The sequence below is a fragment of the Aphis gossypii genome, chromosome X, assembly GCF_020184175.1.
Source record: "Aphis gossypii isolate Hap1 chromosome X, ASM2018417v2, whole genome shotgun sequence".
In the NCBI taxonomy this organism is placed as follows: Eukaryota; Metazoa; Arthropoda; class Insecta; order Hemiptera; family Aphididae; genus Aphis; species Aphis gossypii.
Window position 1 is genome coordinate 45,110,273 of NC_065533.1, and position 21,677 is coordinate 45,131,949.

The 21,677-nt window shown below is 34.8% G+C and overlaps 1 protein-coding gene across 2 annotated transcripts in view; it reads right to left on the reverse strand.

Moving 5' to 3' along the window:
* Positions 1-21,677, reverse strand: part of LOC114129416 (transcription factor collier) — a 78,924-nt gene that overhangs the window by 1,665 nt on the left and 55,582 nt on the right. The window contains exons 7-13 of one of the 2 annotated variants that reach the window (XM_050205945.1): positions 14,660-14,741; positions 7,584-7,701; positions 5,129-5,283; positions 4,907-5,033; positions 4,655-4,743; positions 2,973-3,195; positions 1,422-1,769 (exon numbers count right to left, since the gene is read on the reverse strand). In XM_050205945.1, the coding sequence (XP_050061902.1) occupies positions 1,422-1,769; positions 2,973-3,195; positions 4,655-4,743; positions 4,907-5,033; positions 5,129-5,283; positions 7,584-7,701; positions 14,660-14,741 (1,142 nt within the window). Of the gene's footprint in view, positions 1-1,421; positions 1,770-2,963; positions 3,196-4,654; positions 4,744-4,906; positions 5,034-5,128; positions 5,284-7,583; positions 7,702-14,659; positions 14,742-21,677 lie in introns of both variants that reach the window. The other variant, XM_050205944.1, reaches the window with a different exon arrangement.

Genomic DNA, 21,677 nt, shown 5'->3' on the forward strand with positions numbered 1-21,677 from the left:
TAAAAATGCCACATGGCCACATGTTATAATTATAAAAACGTGTGGGATTGCAAAAGAAAATGATAAATAATTAATAAACGAACTTAATATCTATTAATAGGACATGCGTCCGATCATATTTTGTTGGTAAATATTGTTATGCATGGGTAAAAGCCACTCGGTTGCGGACTTAGTAGAGTCACCACATTATTACATATTAATAAAGTAGATAATGTTTTCCGTGTCGTGAGGTTTTATTTTTTGATATCATTAATAAGAAAAAAAGTTATAAAAATATATTATTTTTACATTTTTCAATACATATTTTGTCATAACAAAAATAAATAAAAACACTACGACACTATCGAAATTCTTAAATATTATAGGGTGGAAATTTGGTAATTTAACTTTGATTTCGTTCTTTTTCATGTGATTTAACGGTATACGTTTTAATTCGTACTATAATATTTTAATTTCCACTTCGCACAAAAACGCAACAAATTAATAATTATTAATAGTTAGTAGTAAAATCAAAACTAGTTTTTCGAGTTAAATGTTCACGGCTCTAACGCTGTATAAATATCGCAAAATACATGCAAAATGTTCAATGCACCACTCATATCACTACTATTCTCAATCGATATTTATTGTAGCCCATGGGGTATTATAGTTTAGTTTCAGTGCGCATATCTAAGCACACTATTACAATATATAAAAACGTAACATAAAGTTAAACATGGAAAATGTGAATTTAACATAAAATAGAATAATTATATTTTGAATTGTCACAAATTTGGATTTCTTGACTACCTCATAAACAACACAAAACGTCAATACTTATGTTCAGACTAATATCTATGTTAACTATAATAATGGAATAATATCTTTTAAAAGCTAATCGCTGTTAAAATTGCAGAATAATTATTGTTAGACACTACTACTATAATAACAATGAAAATAAACTGTTATAGAAACACACTGACGAGTGTTCAGTTCGATTACGAAATACATAATATTACGATCAGAGATGTAGTACGTGTAGAAAAATGTTTCGGAGGGATATTATTACTTTTTGAAAATCGGGTGTTGAAAATTGAAGATAATTTAAAAAAAAATGATATAAATTATAATTATAAAAAAAACGTCAAAAAATGCCGAGACGTATGAGGGAGGTGGTGTTTTGTGCACCAAAAACATCCTACTACACATTTAATGTTCACGACTATAATAATAATGAACAAAAACGACTCGACGTCGTATATTAGTTTTCACTATATCTCTATCAACATTTAAAGGGTCATTGGATTTATTTTGTGTTATGATTCTACAGAAATGAGCTGTTTAATATAATAATATTTAGGTTGACAAATAACTATACAGATATACTGCATGTACTAGTATTGTACCATCGCATAAAACTTCTGTCGTATTGTAATACTTACTCGAGGAAGAGTTGAAGAGTGATGGGTGCGAAGTGGCCGTGGGCGAGTTCATGTTGGTAAGTTGAACCGACGACGCGGCCGACGTGGTGTTGGGCATGGTGGAACCGTTGTAACCGGAATTTCCCCCGTTACCATTGTTGGGACCGGAATTGGACGGGTTTCCACCGTTTCCACCGCCGCCGCCGCTTCCGCCACCTCCACCGCCACCGCCTCCACCACCACTGGTTGGCGGCGGATTTATGTACGTGCTTCCGTTAGTGCCGTTGGTCGAATGCGGCGTCGATGCGCTGGACCCGTAACCGCCGCCTCGGGGCGACACGCTGCTGCTCTGACCGCGTCCGTAATCGTCTGTGGATAACGCAAAAGGTTTTCGTATTACAAAAAAAAAAGAAAACTCACTTGGCCGGCGTTTAAGACAATATTTATATTTCTATACGCTCTTAAAGAGTATTACAATACAATACTATTATTATGTATCTCGTGTCGTAACCTATAGGTACCGTATTAGAAGTTACGACCAATTGGTAAACGCTCAGAGACGAAATTTGAAATAAATTTCGCGTTGAATTATTCTAATTATTTCTTAGTGCACCCGTGTGGCCGTGTCGTATAAAATATAGGCAACGACTAACGAATTTTGGTAACACGTGTATAGATTGAATATATTTTACTCTACCTACACAATATTGCTAATTGTTAACTTAATGCGACTTAGTGGTAACGTTTGGTTATGAGTTATGACTAACGATTTGTATTTATGACTGCTCGAAGGGGAAAGAGGGTGAAATATTTGTGTGTGGTTACGTAAGGATTAGAGTTATTAGCAAAAAGTAGTTAACACGTCACGGTATAATGCAGTTATGGGAAATGTATTTCATATTAGGTATATAATTAAATCTTCATGCAATTATACATATTATTTTTATATACTCATATGATTGATCGGATTCAGTGGAGTGGTCAAATAACTCAAATATGATTATTAATTAAAATACGACTGGTTGAAAACAGTAGATGGTGTATTATTATTAGTGTCTGCTTATGCTACAAGTTTGTTTTAAAAATAATTCAGTAAATTTTGAATACTATGTAATATTCGAGATAATCTTGTTTTTATTAATCTATATTCTATATATTTAGAAAACATTATAATATGCATTATGCCGGAATTCTGGACGTATTTTTCCTAAAAACTATTTTTAACCTTGGCCATTTAAACCAATGATTATATACGTCAATATATTGTTATCGTCTTGATGTTAAATGTTTCGATAAAATCGTTTTTGTATTCTTTTACAATAATTTTGTAATTTTTCATTGTCAATTTCAAATATTGTCGATGTAAACGATGTATTATAATATTATTATGTACAGAAATGAAAGTGAAACAAATAGTTTTCATAATATATACACTTTCCATCTGTACGCTCACTGATCGGAATAAGACTCTAGTTAAGGACTCCCCCCTGTTCATCCGGTAATCATAGGAAAGTAATAACTAATAATTAATAACCTAATAATTTAACAATATGATCTCATTACAGCACTCACCGTCGTTCCATTGACCGGTCGCACCGTGGTCGTGTACGGTCACCGCTAGCTGTCCGGTGTACGGGTTGAACCCGGTGCCCACCGCACCTGCAGACGACGACATGTTGTTGCTGTCCCTGTCCCGCGAGCACGGTGACCTGGGCAGCGATAGCGAAAGCTGATTGTTTCGGGGCATCGTGTACAGCGCTTCCGCTAAATCTGCTGCACGCTTCAGGATCACTTCCTGCGAAAACATTAACGTGTGATTATAGACATCGAGTTGTTTGTAGTATATTATTTCCGTTATAATTATTACACATATCGTGAATCACGACCCTGTAGTTGCGATGCTTTTCGCACTACACTCGAAAGCTTTATTATAATAAGTGATTACTGATTTTATTATAACTAATATGTTTATACACCGTTGATTCGTATTTAAAAACTATCCCAAGAAAATGCAATATTATCATACATCTACGCGGTGGCGTACACACAGCTAGGAGGGGGAGGGGGTATTTTACATATTTTGCTGTTTTAAAATGTAGGTAAATGAAAAATGAAAATTACACGCCAGCCGGCAGTCGCCATAGTATTGGCTCCAAGATGCAAAGTTAATGTTGAGTAAAAATATTTTTATACAAATATAAAGATTTTTATTTTTACACGTTTTAAATTTTTAATATAAAGTAATTTATGAACTAACTAGACGCTATAGAGAGAGGCATAATACTTTGGAAGGTTCCTAATAAATTAAATTTTGTTTGTAAAATTAATTTTTAATACTACCATTGTCCATTAACATAATAATTCTGTTTTTAGTTTTAAATTAAATCTGTTTAAAAGTTTTTATAACTTTATCAAATAAAACTAATAATTAATAACCTATGTAATAGTTTATTACGATTGATGTAATGGAGATTTTTAATTTCATATTACTCATTATAATATAATAATATCTAATCAAAACATCATATTTTATGTATCATGTAAATATTATGTGTTTTTATTATTATTAATAGGAAATGGTTAAAAAGATCATTTATTAATAATTTAGTGACATTTTTAAAAGCAAATATGTATATCTATTCCCTTGATTGTATATACATATTGTGTCTATATAGTATAGATTGTATATTATTGTATATTAAATATTATAGTAATAAAGAAAAAAATGTATTTATAAATAAGTGACTTCAATAGTAACTTATACATGCATATTAACATATTAGTTATGTAATTATGTTAATATAACTTAAATCAAATTTATATTTTTTTAAATCGTCCCCTTCATTAAAAATTATTGAATACGCCACTGCATCGTATATCTATACTTTTAATTGGCGTGTGCATGATAGTTTGATCTTAGTGTAAATAGCGTCAGTTTAGAATCGCTTGCTTAGTATGCGACAAACGTCTGCTATTATATGTAGCTACAGTAAGTGTTGTAGTACTTACATGAACGAGAATTAACTTGATAAAATTATTACCCATTTACTCGTTTCACGTACAATAAAATTATACATTTACTGATAGTAAATTTTGAAAAATGCTATTAAATACTTTCGATATAATATTAAAAAATATTGTCTACCGTATAAATAAGTGTAGATTGCACGTAACAGCTAACTAACGATATTGAGTTGACTTAATAATAGTATATTGTTTTAATTCATTTAAGTAGTTACGTAAATGTAATTTACCTTTGGTAGTTTTTCGGGATCACCTGGGTATCTGGGTACAAATTTTTGTAGTCTTTGGAAACCGTAATCAATGGTCGGTTCGCTGAGTGCTAAAATGATAAATATATTTTATATAAATATAAATGATATAAATTATGATTGAATCGGTTATGCAATATTATAACTTGTTGCAGTGGCGATATTTCGAAACGTTTTTCGAAATATGCGCGGTATCATCATAATAGATTTACAATGTACGACAAATAAACTTACATATGTATGCGAATCTACCGGGAGATCCTTTGCAAAACTGTTTGGATTTATACGACAACGTTACTTCCACGATGCCGGGTATGGGCCTGGGCGGTGTTTGCACTTGTATGGCGTGTGGAGTCAATAGCTGCAGGGAAATACAGTAATCGTATTAAATCTACGTGCTCGGAATACGCGAACACACAATAATATATATATATAGAGTTTTGTGTTTATAATTACTTCGCTCCAAACTAGATTGCTGCCGAAAACCACTTGCAACCCGTCGAAAAAATTATCACCCAATATAGTGACCGAAGCTCCGCCGTGGGTCCATCCTTCGCTCGGAGTAATGTGTTTTATACACGGTGTCGCCACGGGTAGAGGAGAAAACATACCTAAGAGATAAAAAAAAAGTGAACACAAAATCACATTTAACATGGACTACTGTATAGTCTGTTTATTGCGTTAACGAGTGAAACGAGATTTTGTTTTCGTCGAGATAAACGTATTTATACATACGTAATATTAGGGATAGGATTTATATTTTATATGCAATAGAAAATTGTAAATATACATATTTTGATCGACATATTGTTAAAGTATTACTATTAAGTGAACTATTGTTTTGTATTTTCAGTATTTTAAATTATAAAAGTAAAATAAGGTAGTTTCACAAACAATACGTATCTTAAAACGCACTCACAATAAACGACAACGACTATGCCAAAACTCAAATTATAAATGATGTAGTTGTAAAATAATTTGTTGCAGTTATACGAGCTTATGAAAATTAAGATAAGATGTAAAAGAAATAAATATACCTATGCTCGTATAAATACTTGGGTATCTATTTTTGAATGCCCTTTATAAGTATTTATTGTTGAAATAATATGCAATAGTATGCAAATTAAAATAATCACTATTTGTTTCATCATGATGTAATTCATAGATAACATTTCAAACTAAAGCAGTAATCAGAAATTGCAAAAAAAATTGCATATACCTAAATCCTAGTCCTATACTCGTTACTCATAATATAATATGCATACATTATAACTATATAACTACACGTTACGCGAGCGATGAATAAAGTTTTGATTCTTTTTAAATATGGACAACATTATAGGAAAAAACTTTTACAGCATATCATTGTATGCATGCATGTAGGTACCTAAAATATTCCAATCCTTTTGTTTACCCAATGGTCAAAAGATAAGTATATATAATAGTGTTATTTACAGTTTGTAGATAAATCGATTTGATTTTTTTTTTCTGGAAATATTTATACCACTGAAACTTATGTTAGAACGCATATATAATTTTATATTATACACATATACCCATATGTTCCGCTTATTGTTTTTGATTCAACGTTCAACATAAAGTGACCGAATGAACAATAAAAATTCGTACTTTTATTTTTGGAAATTTAATTCTGTCCAATTCACAAACGTTAACTTTCTTGGGCGTGATTCATAAACAAACCATGGTCATTAAGAATCGTATAAAGTACTCGTGGTTTTATACGATTTCTGAAAAACCAAATGTACAGCCGCGTGTCAAGTGAAATAATCGATCGTGTGTGGTGAAAAAAAAAACGCTAATGACTGTAATTTTACAGGACAATTCCGCGACTATCGCAGAGAGAAAAAAATAAAAGTTACAATCGATAGAACGTAAAATACAAAAATCCTCAGACGGGACAAACAGTATAAATGCATATTATATGTTTTATATATATATATGTATACACGTTTTTATAGTATATTATATTTTATTATTCGCTGTATCCATCGACATCGTAATATTTTTTTCTCTACTTTTTTCGTTGTATTTTTATCTCTGGTATATATTATTATGGAGTGAATTGAAGTTACGCTTAGCTGTCGAGACCGAGAGATTTCTTTTGCCGGGAGCGGTTCAATTGCGACGCTGTATAAAATGGGTTTTATGCAGTGGACCGAATCAGGCGGTACCAATTCGGGACAAGAAAAAAGTTTTAGATCGCAAAACTCCGTAGAATGTCGCCCAGCATACACAAACAACTTCCACGTGTATTTTTCCCTTTATTTTATTTTCCTTTCCATTTTATTATTTTTTTTTTTTGTCCTCTTACTTTAAGAAAACAACAAAACGTCAAAACTCGCGAATATCTGTTTAGTATTACTCTGACGTTTTGTTCGGCTTTTAACAATCACTAGATACCCCATAATGCGTTTTGTGCATGTCTGTATTTTTTTTTTCGTGTTCCAAGTCAATTATAAAAAAAATATTAAGTCGTGTTGATGTGCCGTCAAAATTGTCTACGCATAATATGCAATATGCCGCACGATAAAAACATTAAAAACGGGTAAAAACGTTCATGACAATAATATTCGAAAATATACCATAATATTATTATGCGTCGTCGTCCGTAGCGGGGAAATACGTAGTATTATATAAAGTGACCTTTACGGCAATATCAAAACACTAATATTAGAATCGGTAGAAATTGCCCTTACAAAATATTTCGTTGTATAAAAATAATTTTTAATGCATGATAAAGTTTTATAATACGTTAAGATTACTTATTATTCTCGTACAGTCGTACACTGTATATACAAATTTATATTTGTCAAATCTATATTAAAATATTACTATGTAATATTGCTATCTGATTTGAGACGAAAATAAATAATTACTGTGCTTTACTTACCGTCATTTGGGTCTAAACGTTTTGCTCGGCGTCCGTGTTTTGAATTGTTGTGCACAAACATGTTATCCGATACAGCCAACAGAGGACCTTCAACTGTAACTTGTGTCGAAATTACCACCTGAAAATCGAAAATAAATATTTTACACGACTTTACATATAACTGTTATGTTTTAATTGGTATCGCCAGAAAACTTAAAATTGTCTACACACATATAATTGTAGAGATTAAAATTTTTTAAATTAAAATCTACTGAATTTACTTTTGTAAATAAGTACTGTGTATGTGTGTATAATATAAAAATGAAATTATTATTGGTATAGAGTATAGACTATAGAGGAATTCATCAAATATGCTCATACTTTTTAAGCAGCTTCTTTTTTTCAATAAGAGTTATACTTTTTCTTTTAAATTGTTAAAAATATGACATTTTTAAAAATGTTTATGTAAATATTTAATTTATAATTTAAACTAATAGTTATAAGGATTAAGGGCAATAGGTCCACGATATTGGATTTGGTAGACATTAGAGGAGGTACGGTGATTTAAAAATGTACTTTATTTTGTATCAACCCATCATAATTTTATAGTATGTAAGTATTAATTATTTAAAAAGTAATATAATATATATATTTTATATATAATTAAAAATCAATGACGTGTGTAAAAATTATCCGAACATAATATAAATTCTAAGATGGATCATGCCAAAAACAATAAAATAAAAATTATAGTATTGATGTTTTTAAAAATAATAAAAATCTAAAAAAGTATAAAAAATCAAAACTATTTAAAATGTGGTACTTAACATACTTATTCTGTATTTTCAGAATTAGAACTAATTGATTATTAAATTGAAGAATGGAGGTAAGTGTGTTGGGTGGATCACTTAATTTGAGGAAATATTTAAGTAAGTAACTAAGGTTATTAACGGAATAAAAAAATATAATATGTTTATCTAAATATGAGTTACTTTACGTAAACATTTATGCATCGTATTTTGTAGTCATGAAAATAATGGCTGAATACAGAGGTACATAATAGGTATTATTATTATTATATCATGTATAACTCATGAGCGATCGGTTATTTTGATAAATATTATCAAACACGGAGAATTAATATATCTCTGTAGTCTGTTGCAATTCTCTGTTTATATATCTGTAATCTACATGTATACCTATATATTGATTAATGTTTTGCGCGTATATAATATAAAGAATGATAGGTAATAAATAATAATTCACAGCGTTATAGTGGTTACTACTTACTACACACGTTGGATATTATACGAGAGATAAGTTCTACTCGTTTATTTTAAATTTATGGCTAGAAAGGGTTAACAGCCCGGCGGTAGTTGCTGAATCGGATCTAGTAATTTCATACTACATTATTTTCGTAGATATCACTATTAAGTATTAATATTAGTATTTATACATGGTGAGTTACTGAGTTTTATACGGAATCTGGAAAACATTATTGACCGTTCTGTATAAACTATAAAGTTAAAGTATATGGTTCACGCTTAGATTTTTAATAATATAAAAAGTGAAAAAGTGGGTACCGCTCTTCTGTAAGGTAGGGGTTGAATTCGAGTAGATAATATTGTAGTGTATGTGTTAAATTTGAATTCAATGGTGTATCATCATTCTATAAGAAAAACGAATTCTCAGTGAAGACAGTCTGTCAGACAATATCACTATTCACTAAGCCTATATCATCATATTATTATGTTTCTTGATATTGTTTGTAATTTATTTTTCTGTTTGTTTTTTTAGTTATCAAATATTGCATATATTATGTTATTAATATAATAAAAAGTAAAATGTGTACCATACGTCCATATTATATAATTACAATTAACTTTGAGTGAAAATAACCTTACCGTAAAAAAAATTTGAATTTCAAATGTCTATAAAAAAATTATTGTGCTTACATATTTATTAGATTTTTTATTATTAATATAGACAAATTATGATCAACCCTAAATTAAATTTTGAAATCGTAGGACGTAGGTATTAACACATACATTTTTAATCACAAAAATACTCGTAATTTGTTTATTTTCATGATTTTGACGAATTGTATCAAATATTGAATTTTAAATACATAATATTAAACAATAATGGTGCTTAGTGGTAACGTATTTTTAATATTTTACAAGGATTTAAGAAAATTGTAAACGGGATCCACCATCTAAACCCAATTTTCTAACAGAAACCACTCCAAAGTTGAAGAGAATTTTTACTACTCTAAAAGGCGATGACAAAAAAAAAACACTCACACTCATCATTATAAAATCAATTCCTTCATGGCTTCATACCTCTCAGTTTATCTAAAACGCTCATATTTCTTGAACATATTATAATATTATTAGCTCTCTTGTGTTGTGTAGATAATCATTAAATATTAATACGAATACTCGGAAGTACTTATTATAACGCAGTCGGGCGATGTAAACATGGCTAATGAAAGCCAGAACAATTTAATATCATATAATAATTGACATTTAAAGTCGTAGTTGTTTGGTATAGGTTATTTATAATATAAAGGACATATTATTATTGTAAAAACCGTATACCAACGTCAAATATTGTTATTCCAGACGATATTTTCGAGTTATAACGCGGTATTTTGAATAGCATTTTGCATTAATTCGATATAGTGATCTAAAAATAAGTGGACGGATAGTTCTGAAATTAAGATAATAATTATAATGGAATATTAATATCTATTTCCATTCAATATAATTCGTTTCTTTGAAAATTAAACATTCAAGTCACAACGATTTAGCATTCTTATCGTGGTCACATTCTTAGAAATATACATAGAGTTGCGTTTAGTCAAACACGGGAAATCACCGATCCCCCAATCTCGTTAAACACATTTATTAAATTGTATCGTTATTTCTAAACTAATCGCGCATGTACTAAAAATAAATGTTCGTCGATCCGAGCATTTCGACCGCTGCAGGAGGTTTTTACCCGCGATGTGCGCGCAGCCCAAGCTTTCATATTATTATACGAACCTAATTATAAAATTATAAAATATCGGACGGATGAACTATAATATAGTATATATATATATATATAATTCGGTGCTTGTTAACGTCCTGCTGGTCGTAAATATATTATACGACGAGCTTAGCGAATTATCCGATGACGTCGTCGTCGTCGTCTTCGTCTTCGTCTTCGTCACCGCCGCCTCCACCGCCTCCACCGCATCGAGCGCATTCGACGGCGGCGGCGGTCGTGTAGTCAATTATTAAATCTCGAGCGTCGATTTTCTCGCGGAAAGTTTTTCATTATTAAAGAAGTGAGCGCACGCGCTTCCGCGAGCGTATGTGTGTGCACGTGTGCATATATATATATATATATGTGGGGCGCGCGTGGTGTAAATTAGATTGGCCGACGAAAGTTTTTGCGCGCGTTTCGTCGAAATAATAAGAATTTTCCGCGCGGAGGGGCAGCCCGCTCGCCAAACGCACACACACACACACACATACGTACTTACTCGTGTTCGCGCCGCCGGCCTTTGCAGCGCATTGCACAAACACGAGCGGGTGCACTTAGATACACACACGCAAGCATTTACGTGTATATATAAATATAACATATTATATATTATAACTGTGGGTGCAGACTGCAGCTGGGGGGTAGGTGTACACACACACACACACACAAACGAGCGCACCGCCACCCATTTTGCGGCCACGATAGGGTAAAATCGACTCCACCTCTCGAGGGTTTTGAATTCCGCCTCCGGGGAATACGCCGCCGCCGCCGCCGCCAGTGCGGTATACTACGACGACGGCGATCGTGTACGAGCTAGCGAGCGGCCTTGACGTCGTCGTCGTCGTCGTCGTCGTCGTCTTCCGCAACCCCCGCCGCCGGCATCACTCACTCTCATCACCGCCGGCTATACGACTGCCGCGCACCTACGCCCGATGTCCCACAAGGGTTGCCGTTCCCATGGGAACACGCGCGCGAGCGGCGGCACACGACGGTGGCGAGGGGATGGTTTTGAATCGCTAAAGAACATAGCGCCAAGTGCCCCTCGCCGCCGCCGGTTCCGGGGTGGGTATCGACGCGATGGATTGGTGGGGGCGAAGCAGGGGTGTTGTACGCGTGTATATATATATACGTACGTACTTACGTATTATTATGTACCCTGCACGCGAGCCGGGTTAATTCTCTGAGCGTTTCGACTTTTGCCGCCGAGGATCGCCCGTGCCACCACTTTAATATTATATTATATAAGCGGATGCACATCGGCCGAGCGCCTTTGTACGTACGCGAGTTTTACAGAGTATAAGACGTGTGGTATTAACTAATATAATCGTATTTTGCCATTATTACTACACCGTCGTACTACTTACGCAACGGTTTTTAATACCTAATAATATTGTATTTTTAATTATCGGATTATGTTTGGTACTCGAAAAACTTGGTTGTGTTTGTTGATTTTGTAGGGTCAGGTTATATATTGTAATATAATGTATTATTTGTTTTAACGAGTACTTGATATAGGTGGTGAATTATGTGCACAAATTATTTTTTACGACGAAACTTGTGTTTGAAATTTTTAAAAGGTCGTTATTACAAAACGTTAGTGTTTATGTTATATTATAATCTAACGGCGTGGGTGAGAGGGCCGGTGCTCGGTGAACGAAAGAAACTTTTAAAAATAGCCTACCACGATACCGGTCAATTTAATCAAACCGAAAAATACTTTCGTTTTTCGATGCCAAAAACCGAGCTGTCAACCATGGCGCGTAGATGCCATACGACACGAGTATATAGATATATGTTTTTACGTTTCTTGATAAAAATATTTTCACGTAACCCGAGCTCGGACACCCAACCTGCTGATGCTTTTCTGATGATAATTATTGCATTCGTCACTTTCAGCTGTAGTTGAACAAGGTTTTATTTATTCATCAAAATGTCACCGCGTTATTGCTTATAAATGACGTGTTATACTCATAGGTGTTATATTATTATTGTGTCGAAGCACCGAGTTATAAATCACTGTTGAAATTAACGATTACATTATTTATAGGTATATTATTATTCCATTAACTGCTAAAGACGGTTTTTATGTTTTGTATGTTCTACAAATCGGATTAATGTTTACGATGTTTCTTATTTTATCGCCTATAACGGCTATAATAGAACAGTAACATGTTAACTACGCACAGTTTAATTCGCGAGGTACAAATTTGTCAACAGCGAAGAAGTGACAACTTGTGCGAGTACGCGACTTAAATATTATAATATTATTATATTCAACGTTTCTGCAGGCCCGGGGCCCACGCTACTAGATTTATACGACGTAACAATACACGAATACGCCATTATATTATTATTATGATAATATCTACGCCCGTGATAACTGTACACATCGATGGAATATTCAAACGTACTGCAAAAGTTCGGATTTGGTGGAGCGGGAATCGTCGAAAGTTTTCCATTATTTTCGTATTACTTTGTTTTTTAAATTTTCGCCTAAATGTATTTTTACATGTCGCAAATTATCTACGCACGCGCGATACACGGACTAGCAAACATCGATTTATTTAACCTCGTTAAACCGTGTAAGTATTATTATTATTTTACGATATATACATAATGATTAATGGTACATAACCTATGCGTGTACTTATTACGTGCAGCGAGAAAAAAAAATTATGGGTATCGTAAAAAGAGCGATCCCCGTGTTATGTCATTGATACGAATGGCGGTGTGTTATATATCATAATGTAATATCGGGATTTTTTGTTTTTTACCGTGTTCTCGATTGGAATGTTATCATATTATATCGACAATGGGATGATAATAATACGGTTACCATCGTCGTTAAACGTGATAAACGCGGCTAATAAAATACCTACTGGACAACCATAATTTGATAATCATTTATTAAAAACGATAAATAAAAATGAACGAATGTTCTTTTTTTTTTAATTCTCAAGGTTTTTTTTTTTTTTGGTTTTTATCATTGTATTTTACTTTGAATAATAATATGCTGATTTTTTTTTCTGTCGTTTTCTTAATGTAAAACCGTTGTATATATTTGTTTTTGCTTAGTTATGGGAGTTAATGTTGTTAAAACTTTTATTAGTCGTGCGCGTGGCATGCTCTGCAAACTGCCGTGGATAGTCTTGACATGAATTCCGGCTGTTTTGAGTAATTTTTACACCGAAAGCTTTAAAAAAATAATTAATACGAGAAAGGTTTTCCTTCACTACCTCTCTCTCACTCACTCTTATAAACCTCTCATTTGTTTTTTTATTTTTTACTTTCCTGTTTACCGTTTCGGACGGGACTGCATCAATTATGAACCGTAATGGCATTTTATATTCTTGCAATCGTCAGATGAAAGAAACTTTTTTTATTATTATTTAAAGCGTGAAATGCAATAAAATATTTATACGAAAAAAAAAATCGACAGAGACGAGCGTGTTAGGAAACAAAAAAAAAACACGAACTTTTCACATGCATTAATTAATTAAATGCCTCTTACCCGTGATGACAATTCTCTCGGTTTGCAGGTATTATACTACACACCTTTTCATTATTATTTTGTAAATAATGATTGTGCGTTTGTACGCATATTAGTTATATAGTAATTAATACGTTCTTACGTTTGAAAAATAATAGCTGATAAATTATATATTTATGGCATACTGAAAACGTCAACGAAGATCGTTTAATTTTTCTTGTTTACGATGTTAACCCGCAATAATCGGAGTACATAATGTTATTAAAATTACATTTCGTGTTTGAACGAAGCGTATAGGACACGCACGACAAACCCACCACAGACGGTATATATCATTTTATGTTTGTGCGCATATATACATATTATAATACTGGAAAACCCTTTTACGTTAATGACTTGAATGAAAAAATACAAAAATACCCCCTCGGTTTTTTTTTAACTGGGGAAACGAAAGACCTTGTTCGGTTTATATTGTACATACATTTACCTCTAATATTGTTTAACAGAATATTGTGTATATACTTTATTATTATACTCTAAAATATATAATATAAAAATAAAAGTAACTACTTACTTGAAACCTTCGCATGTCTCTTGGATTTCCAGCGTTTTTCAAACAATTTTGATTGCATTTCAAGAAAAACTTCAAGAAAAATCTATAAAAAAAAAACGTGTCATTTCGAATTAGTTGTGTTAAAATTGTAACTTATGAACAAAACAGTAATATTAGTATTACGGATGGGATAGGTATACCCAATACCCAAACAAAATAATATAACATTATTGTTCGCTATTGTAGACTGTGGACTGTAGTAAATGATAGTAATACTTTATATTTCTTTATTTGGACAATATTTTTCATTACAAATATTTCGCGTTGTAACTTAGGGCGTTCGTCTTAAGGTCACTGTATTAACAATTAATGTTTCCCATATTTATTTACGGTACATATTATTATATTTACAATTGAGTAAAATCGTCGAGTTTCCAACGGTTAAGTATAGCAGAGAAATGACGTTAAGTATACACTTATCCGTAGTGAATTCAGTCACAAAATATAGTTTATTTATAGTACCGACTATGCCGAGGCAATAATATTGTACATCGCATTGTGATATTACTTTGCCAAGTGCGTTTCGATACCTACCTGTAATAACATTTTGGCGTTTAATAAAATAATAAACACCGATGGCACACGGCGCATAACCCGATGGCCGATTGTTAACTGTTTTTTGAATCGTTCACAATGTTATTATTCCATTACAGCGAGTATATTATTAATTGTTCACCGATTTCCGTATTTCAGTCCGTACGAAGATCGGCGTACGTACATATTATTATCATAATAAAAACGAAACGCCAGATCGATGGACCGAATCGGAAAGAATTACGGACAAGAGCCCGCGGGGACGGCCCCGGACGGAAAATTGCATTATTCAATTTGCTGTCGGGGTAATGAACGTATACTACGTAATAAAGTTACAATAATAATATTATATATGTATATATAGGTTATAGTATTATAATTTTATATAGTTTGCGCATAATGATTGATGCACACTGCCAATCGTCCTCCACCTCTCCTCTCCCACTCGATTTCACCGTCATCACGGCACCGAATCGTCTACTGTTTTATTATATGGTCGACTATCACGCACACGGGGTTAGGTTAGCCCGATAAAATACATGTAATCTTTGGCACGACCCTCCGAACCCATCGGCAGCGGCGTCGGAAAAGACTGAGGTAAACGATGGACCTTCTCCGTAGCCATTCCCTGAGGAATTTTCGGATCAGTTTGACGCAGTACGCTCCCACCACGATACCGTGGTTTGTTTTGTAATGTTTTTTCTATGAATATATTTACCTATAGTGCCTACCTATATGATACATAATTATATTACGAGTATACGCATCTAAGTTCATTATAATGCTAAAAAAAACTTGTCCGGTATATTGTATACTTAGACATATAAAAGCAGCGATTGTATTTGCAGTGACAGGATTTGGAAAAAACAATATTCCGGTACGCGTACAATCATCAAAGCGCATAAGACTACGAAATTAAATTTTTTACTGCTTTTCCTGTCACAAGTTTGCTATATACACGTATACGATTTTAAAATATATTATGCGTATAGAGTTTTAACTAAATTTATTTAATCTTATGAAGTATAATAATAATATACAATAATATATTACCTATGTGTTTCCGGAAGCCCGATGCTGTTTTTTTTATAACATATGATGGTATAGTTGTGACGATAACTAACTTAATACTATAATATATTACAGCTTTTGAGCAAACAAACCAGAGACGGTAGTGTACGATCAGTATTATATGATAGTGTTGTTTGAAAATATATTTCCAAGTCGTGTCATATGTGTATAATATGTGTGGTGGGTCTGACGAGGGATTAACGTTTCGACCGGTGGCGTATATGTGTCGTGATGTATTTTATAGCCGACAATCAGTCCCGAGATCAGTACACACAGAGCGCGTGCACGCGGCCGCGTGCCGGATAAATCGATTTCCTACTGATATTCATCTTTAATAATAATGAAGATGACGATGATGATGATAATAATAATAGTATTTGGCTTTATGTTTATATACTTTATAGGACCGGCAACATTGAACGTACGGAAATGATAATCCGGTTGGTCTGAACACAGCACGTATTGTCATCGATGTTGCGCCGTATTTTAAACTTTAAAGCACAGGCCGAACTGTTCGCATTTTATTAAAATTTTCGTATAATACAATGTACACTACAGACGATTTCATAGATTCCAAACGTACCGTACAAACGGTCGAGAATAATATTAAAGATAGACGTGGTATACTCGTGGTAGATAAATGTAAAAAAAAAACAATACGTTGCTATACCTGGGAAAATAGAATTATGCATTTCAATGGAAAACCTTAACTTTTAAAAAGCTAAAAACGAATCGTATAAAAAATTTAGTCGTACGGATTTAGCAGTGCACAGGATATCCTAGAAAACCAGAATAAGCCATAGAGTTAAAAGTTTCCCTTATTTATTGCGAAAAATTGGTTTTATTAACTTTAACTCTCTGTACATAAATACTTTTAAAATATCATTATGATTAATCATATTATATTTCTGTATGTTTAGTATGAGTATGAAGAATAGGTATAAGAGTAGGCGCTATAACAATGTTTCGACGACGTGTGAAACGTGCGGCCGAATCGATTAAAAGGATTCCGCCGGGTCGACAATATTATATTGGTCCCGCGAGACGTGCGAGCTGTGTATATACGGAATACGATCTTTCCCCCTTACACTACTACCACTGGCTACTGCACATTGTTGCTCGTCCGCATAACGATATCGTGTACCTTCGACCTTTGGGTGAACTATACTATTTTCGCGAGACGACATTCTGCCAATGGAATTATATTATACACAACACGAGATAAAGAAAAATACAACGTCACGGAAAATCGCGGTACTCGAGCTCTTTACAGAGTGTAAAAAATCCATACGGTCTACGATTAACATATACATACGTCCGACACAAAAGTGTAACTTATTAGTATATTATAGCAGGCGCACGCAGGCGCGGTAATTTATACCTTTATAATATGCTTTATGACGATATGTTTGTATTATAGGTATAGTGTATATATTATACAATGCACAGTGGCGAAACTAAAGAAAAAGTGGACTCGGTAGGAAAGGGTACTGACGTTCGCGCGGGGAAAAGAGTGAAATAATTGCATTTATCTACCCGTGAAAAGCACACACACACACACACACACGTGGACGGAATTGTGTATACCCTCGTGGCGCGGTGGGACGGAGAGAGAGGGCTACCGCGTATACCTAATGTTTCTGCATTAGCCCGAGAAGTCGATGACTACACACCGTCGGCGATTCCTCCCCGGGGATAGTTCAGCGACAGTCGTTCTCGTTACCCCGCAACAGTTTATCTTCGATCCTTAAGGTTTCTCTCTTCCATATATATATATAGGTAGGTATACTGCCGTTACCGCGGACGTTCGTTCATTCTCGCGCCGTCTTACCCCATCGACCGTTTCTAATATATATATATATACGTATCTCACTCACTCGCCCACTCATTCTCTCTTCTTACATCTCAATCTATTTCACTCGTACACACCGTTATATACCTACCAAACCGAGTTCTTACCCCTTTATATGTATACGCGTGTGTAAAACAACGACCACGCAATAAAAATCTCCCCCGCGCGTGCACCGGTGCCGTCGGTCGTTTCGACCGTACAATCTCGCTAAAGGTTTTTTCGCCGTAATTAAATAGATCGTTCGAGGCGGTATAATAAATGTGTGACCGTTTCTCGACGACTTGTAATGATTACTATATGATACGTGACGACTACCCATCGCCGGCGTAATCCAGATCGAAAAAGCGTCCTCTCGCCGCCCGATGAGCATACCAGGTGCAGCCGGCAGTCAACGGAAAACGTATATAGCGCGTTATATGTATATAAACCCGTGTACGACATTTCAAAATGTTTTCCCCGCGATCTCGAATCGTCGTTTAACGTGGACAAAAAACCCGCGAATTTCAATTCGTTCCCGAAATTCTGCAAAACATCATTTTTACAACGGTACTCGTATTACAGCGAGAGTCGTCGGGACTTGTAACACGCGAGTGTCTGCATGTTTGAATTCCGCATAAATTCGTTTTCCTTTTTATATAATAAACTAATTACAACATTTGTTCTACAGCGGCGTCTATAATATTCCAAAGTTCCGTAATCCGACAAATAAGTTACGGCGGCGACGACGACAGCATTGCTGCGGTTAACCGTATTATGGGTACCTACAACTGTGTTCTCTGTGCTTATTGTTGAAATATGCAGTACATTGTGTCTACGTGTATATAATTAGTATATTGTATAAGTAAGGCGCTATGATACTCGTATACGGTAATATAATACATAGGTAATATATATGGTCTTGACGCAATTATAAAAAACGGCGGAACCGGAAAGTTTTCTGTAAATTACATGGCTTATGCGCTATGTATAGTAGTGATATTATAATATTTCATTTCGCCAAAATCGTATAATATATACAGTATACACACACCACACGTAAACATCATACACATAAACTCCGAGTTCGGCGTCGGCCCGCTGAAACCTTCCACTACCACTGCACACCCTTGTTCTGTACTGCACACGTACACATACGTAGGTACTGCAATATAATATGAATATCACAACGTTTAATTTCGTTCGCCGTCTCTCTACGGTTCGACCAAGTTTTCGCACAACAAACTTGTGCTGCAGCACGAACAACATTCGGAACGCGAGTTTGGTATATAATGAGAACGGTTGCGATGCAGTGGTAGTAAGTATACTCTCATCCGGCGTGGTGTTGAAAACTTCACCGACCGCACCGCTCGTCTGGATGTATATAGGTATTGTATGTATACATTATATAATACGTCTATATTTGATACAATATATAAATACCTATGTTGTATGAGTGTACATAATATAATACATATTACGTAAATATGCATTGTCTACATTATTTGTGTCGTGCGAGTGCGGAAGTATAATATTTGCGCGCAAGTTCTCAGCGGATGAAGTGTATTGCATATATATCTTATAGGTATATATTATATAATAATGTAATCATTAGAGAGAGTGAGGGCATGCCAAAGTTTTGCCGGTGACAGCACAGATGATGTTGGTGTCGGGGAGAGATTCCCGTCGAACCGTTACGCTCCGTTGTCATAACAAGCCAAATACGCCACGATGTATATACCTGCACACCGAGGCCGTTTGTGTTTTCCGAGTGAATATCGCGCATGAGAGACGATGTCGAAATCATTAAATATCACCGTTAACTTTACGTAAGCATAGGTTCTTTACGAAGTAATATTTTTTACTGATAAGACGTTTATAGGGTTTATACTTTGAAGTTTGAACACAGTTCTGGTCACACGTTAAAAAGCCCATTAAAAGCGACCGATTTGAAAATCGTGTAAACCATTTCGTCAATAATAATTTAAGTTGTAAGTCTTTGCTAGCAACAAACATTTCAGTGATTAACCAGTAAACGGTATCTCGATACGTTCTACATTAATATTATGTATTTATACAGAGAACGCACGTATTGGGACTCGTCCCAAACGGCCAGTTATTGACTTACGCCGTAGCGGCGATTGACCGACGACTATATTATCATACATGTTTTGTTTGCAGTATCTGTGCGTTTGATCCCAACCAGCGTCCGACGATTGATTGCGAACGACGACGTGTGAATTTCGATGATATGCGCAGCTGTCGTTGAATATCATTTAAAACCATTTTAATACCGTTTAAATCCATTTAATCCGTTCGAATGACGTTAATAATAATTTTAAACATCAACGATATACGGACAGCAGCCGTATTATATATTTTCATAACAACATAAATAATTTATCTGTCGTTCTATGTATGAGTGTTATTTTTATTCATCCGTTCAAGATAAAAAAAAAAAGCTGCGTTGCGCCAGTGTGTTTGATGCCTGTTTAGCGGCTCTCCCGCGTAAGCTTTTCGGCTCAACGACCAATACACATCAAATTATCATGAAAATAATTGAAAATCAAACGGAAACCAGAGTGTTTTGTATATGAAAAGTATTTCGCGTTTAGTATTTTTGCACCATAAACCACGCGCATTATCATTGTATCGTGCGATAAACACGCGGTGGTATATATTATTGAGAGTAAAATAACAATATTATTATCTGTTCCGTATCGTGCACCATAATGTCGGCTAAAACGGAAAATACGCTTAGATACACATGTTATATAGTAAGTTGTTATATATATTATACAATGCTATATAATACAGCGATACCGAAGGGCACACCGCCGCCGCCGTCGTCGTCGTCGTAGTAGTCGCCCCCGCCGCCGCAGTAGCAGTCACAGTCGCAGTGGCAGTCGCAATCGTCGGCGGCGTCGTTTCCGTGGCAACGCTGCGGCGTTTTAGGGGACTATCGCGAGTCGCCTTCCATTTTCGTGGCGCGGGGTGAAAGTGCGTTGGCGCGGAGCGGTTCGCGGACCGACGGGGGTGGATCGTGGCGAAGAAGGGTACCCGCGACGCCGTCCGGTGGGGTCGGAGGATTTGACAGTGCGTATATACTGCAATGTGTATACATATATACGTGCATAATATACGTTCAACGAGCACGTATATATATATATATGTACATTGTCGAGAGGAAAAATCGGGGCGGCGATGGTTGGAGGGGGGATTCGTTGGTGGCAATGGCTTTTCCGACTCGCCACCCTCCCGTCACGACCGCCACCCGCACACGCCGACCTAGCACGGGATTTTCCGCGCCCTCCTTTTCCCGCGGCGTGCGTGTGTGATGTTTGCTCCACATCACATCGTGTGCCATTGAATATACCGATATACGGACTGCGAGACTATATTATATACGGTCGACAGTCCATCTGACTTGATCGCACGGCCCGGGTACCCGCTTTATCGGTCGGTTAAAACAGTTCTTCTTAATAATTTTCTCATCCCCCCCTCAAAAAAAAAAATTTTAACGCTATAGACGAGATAGTTTATATA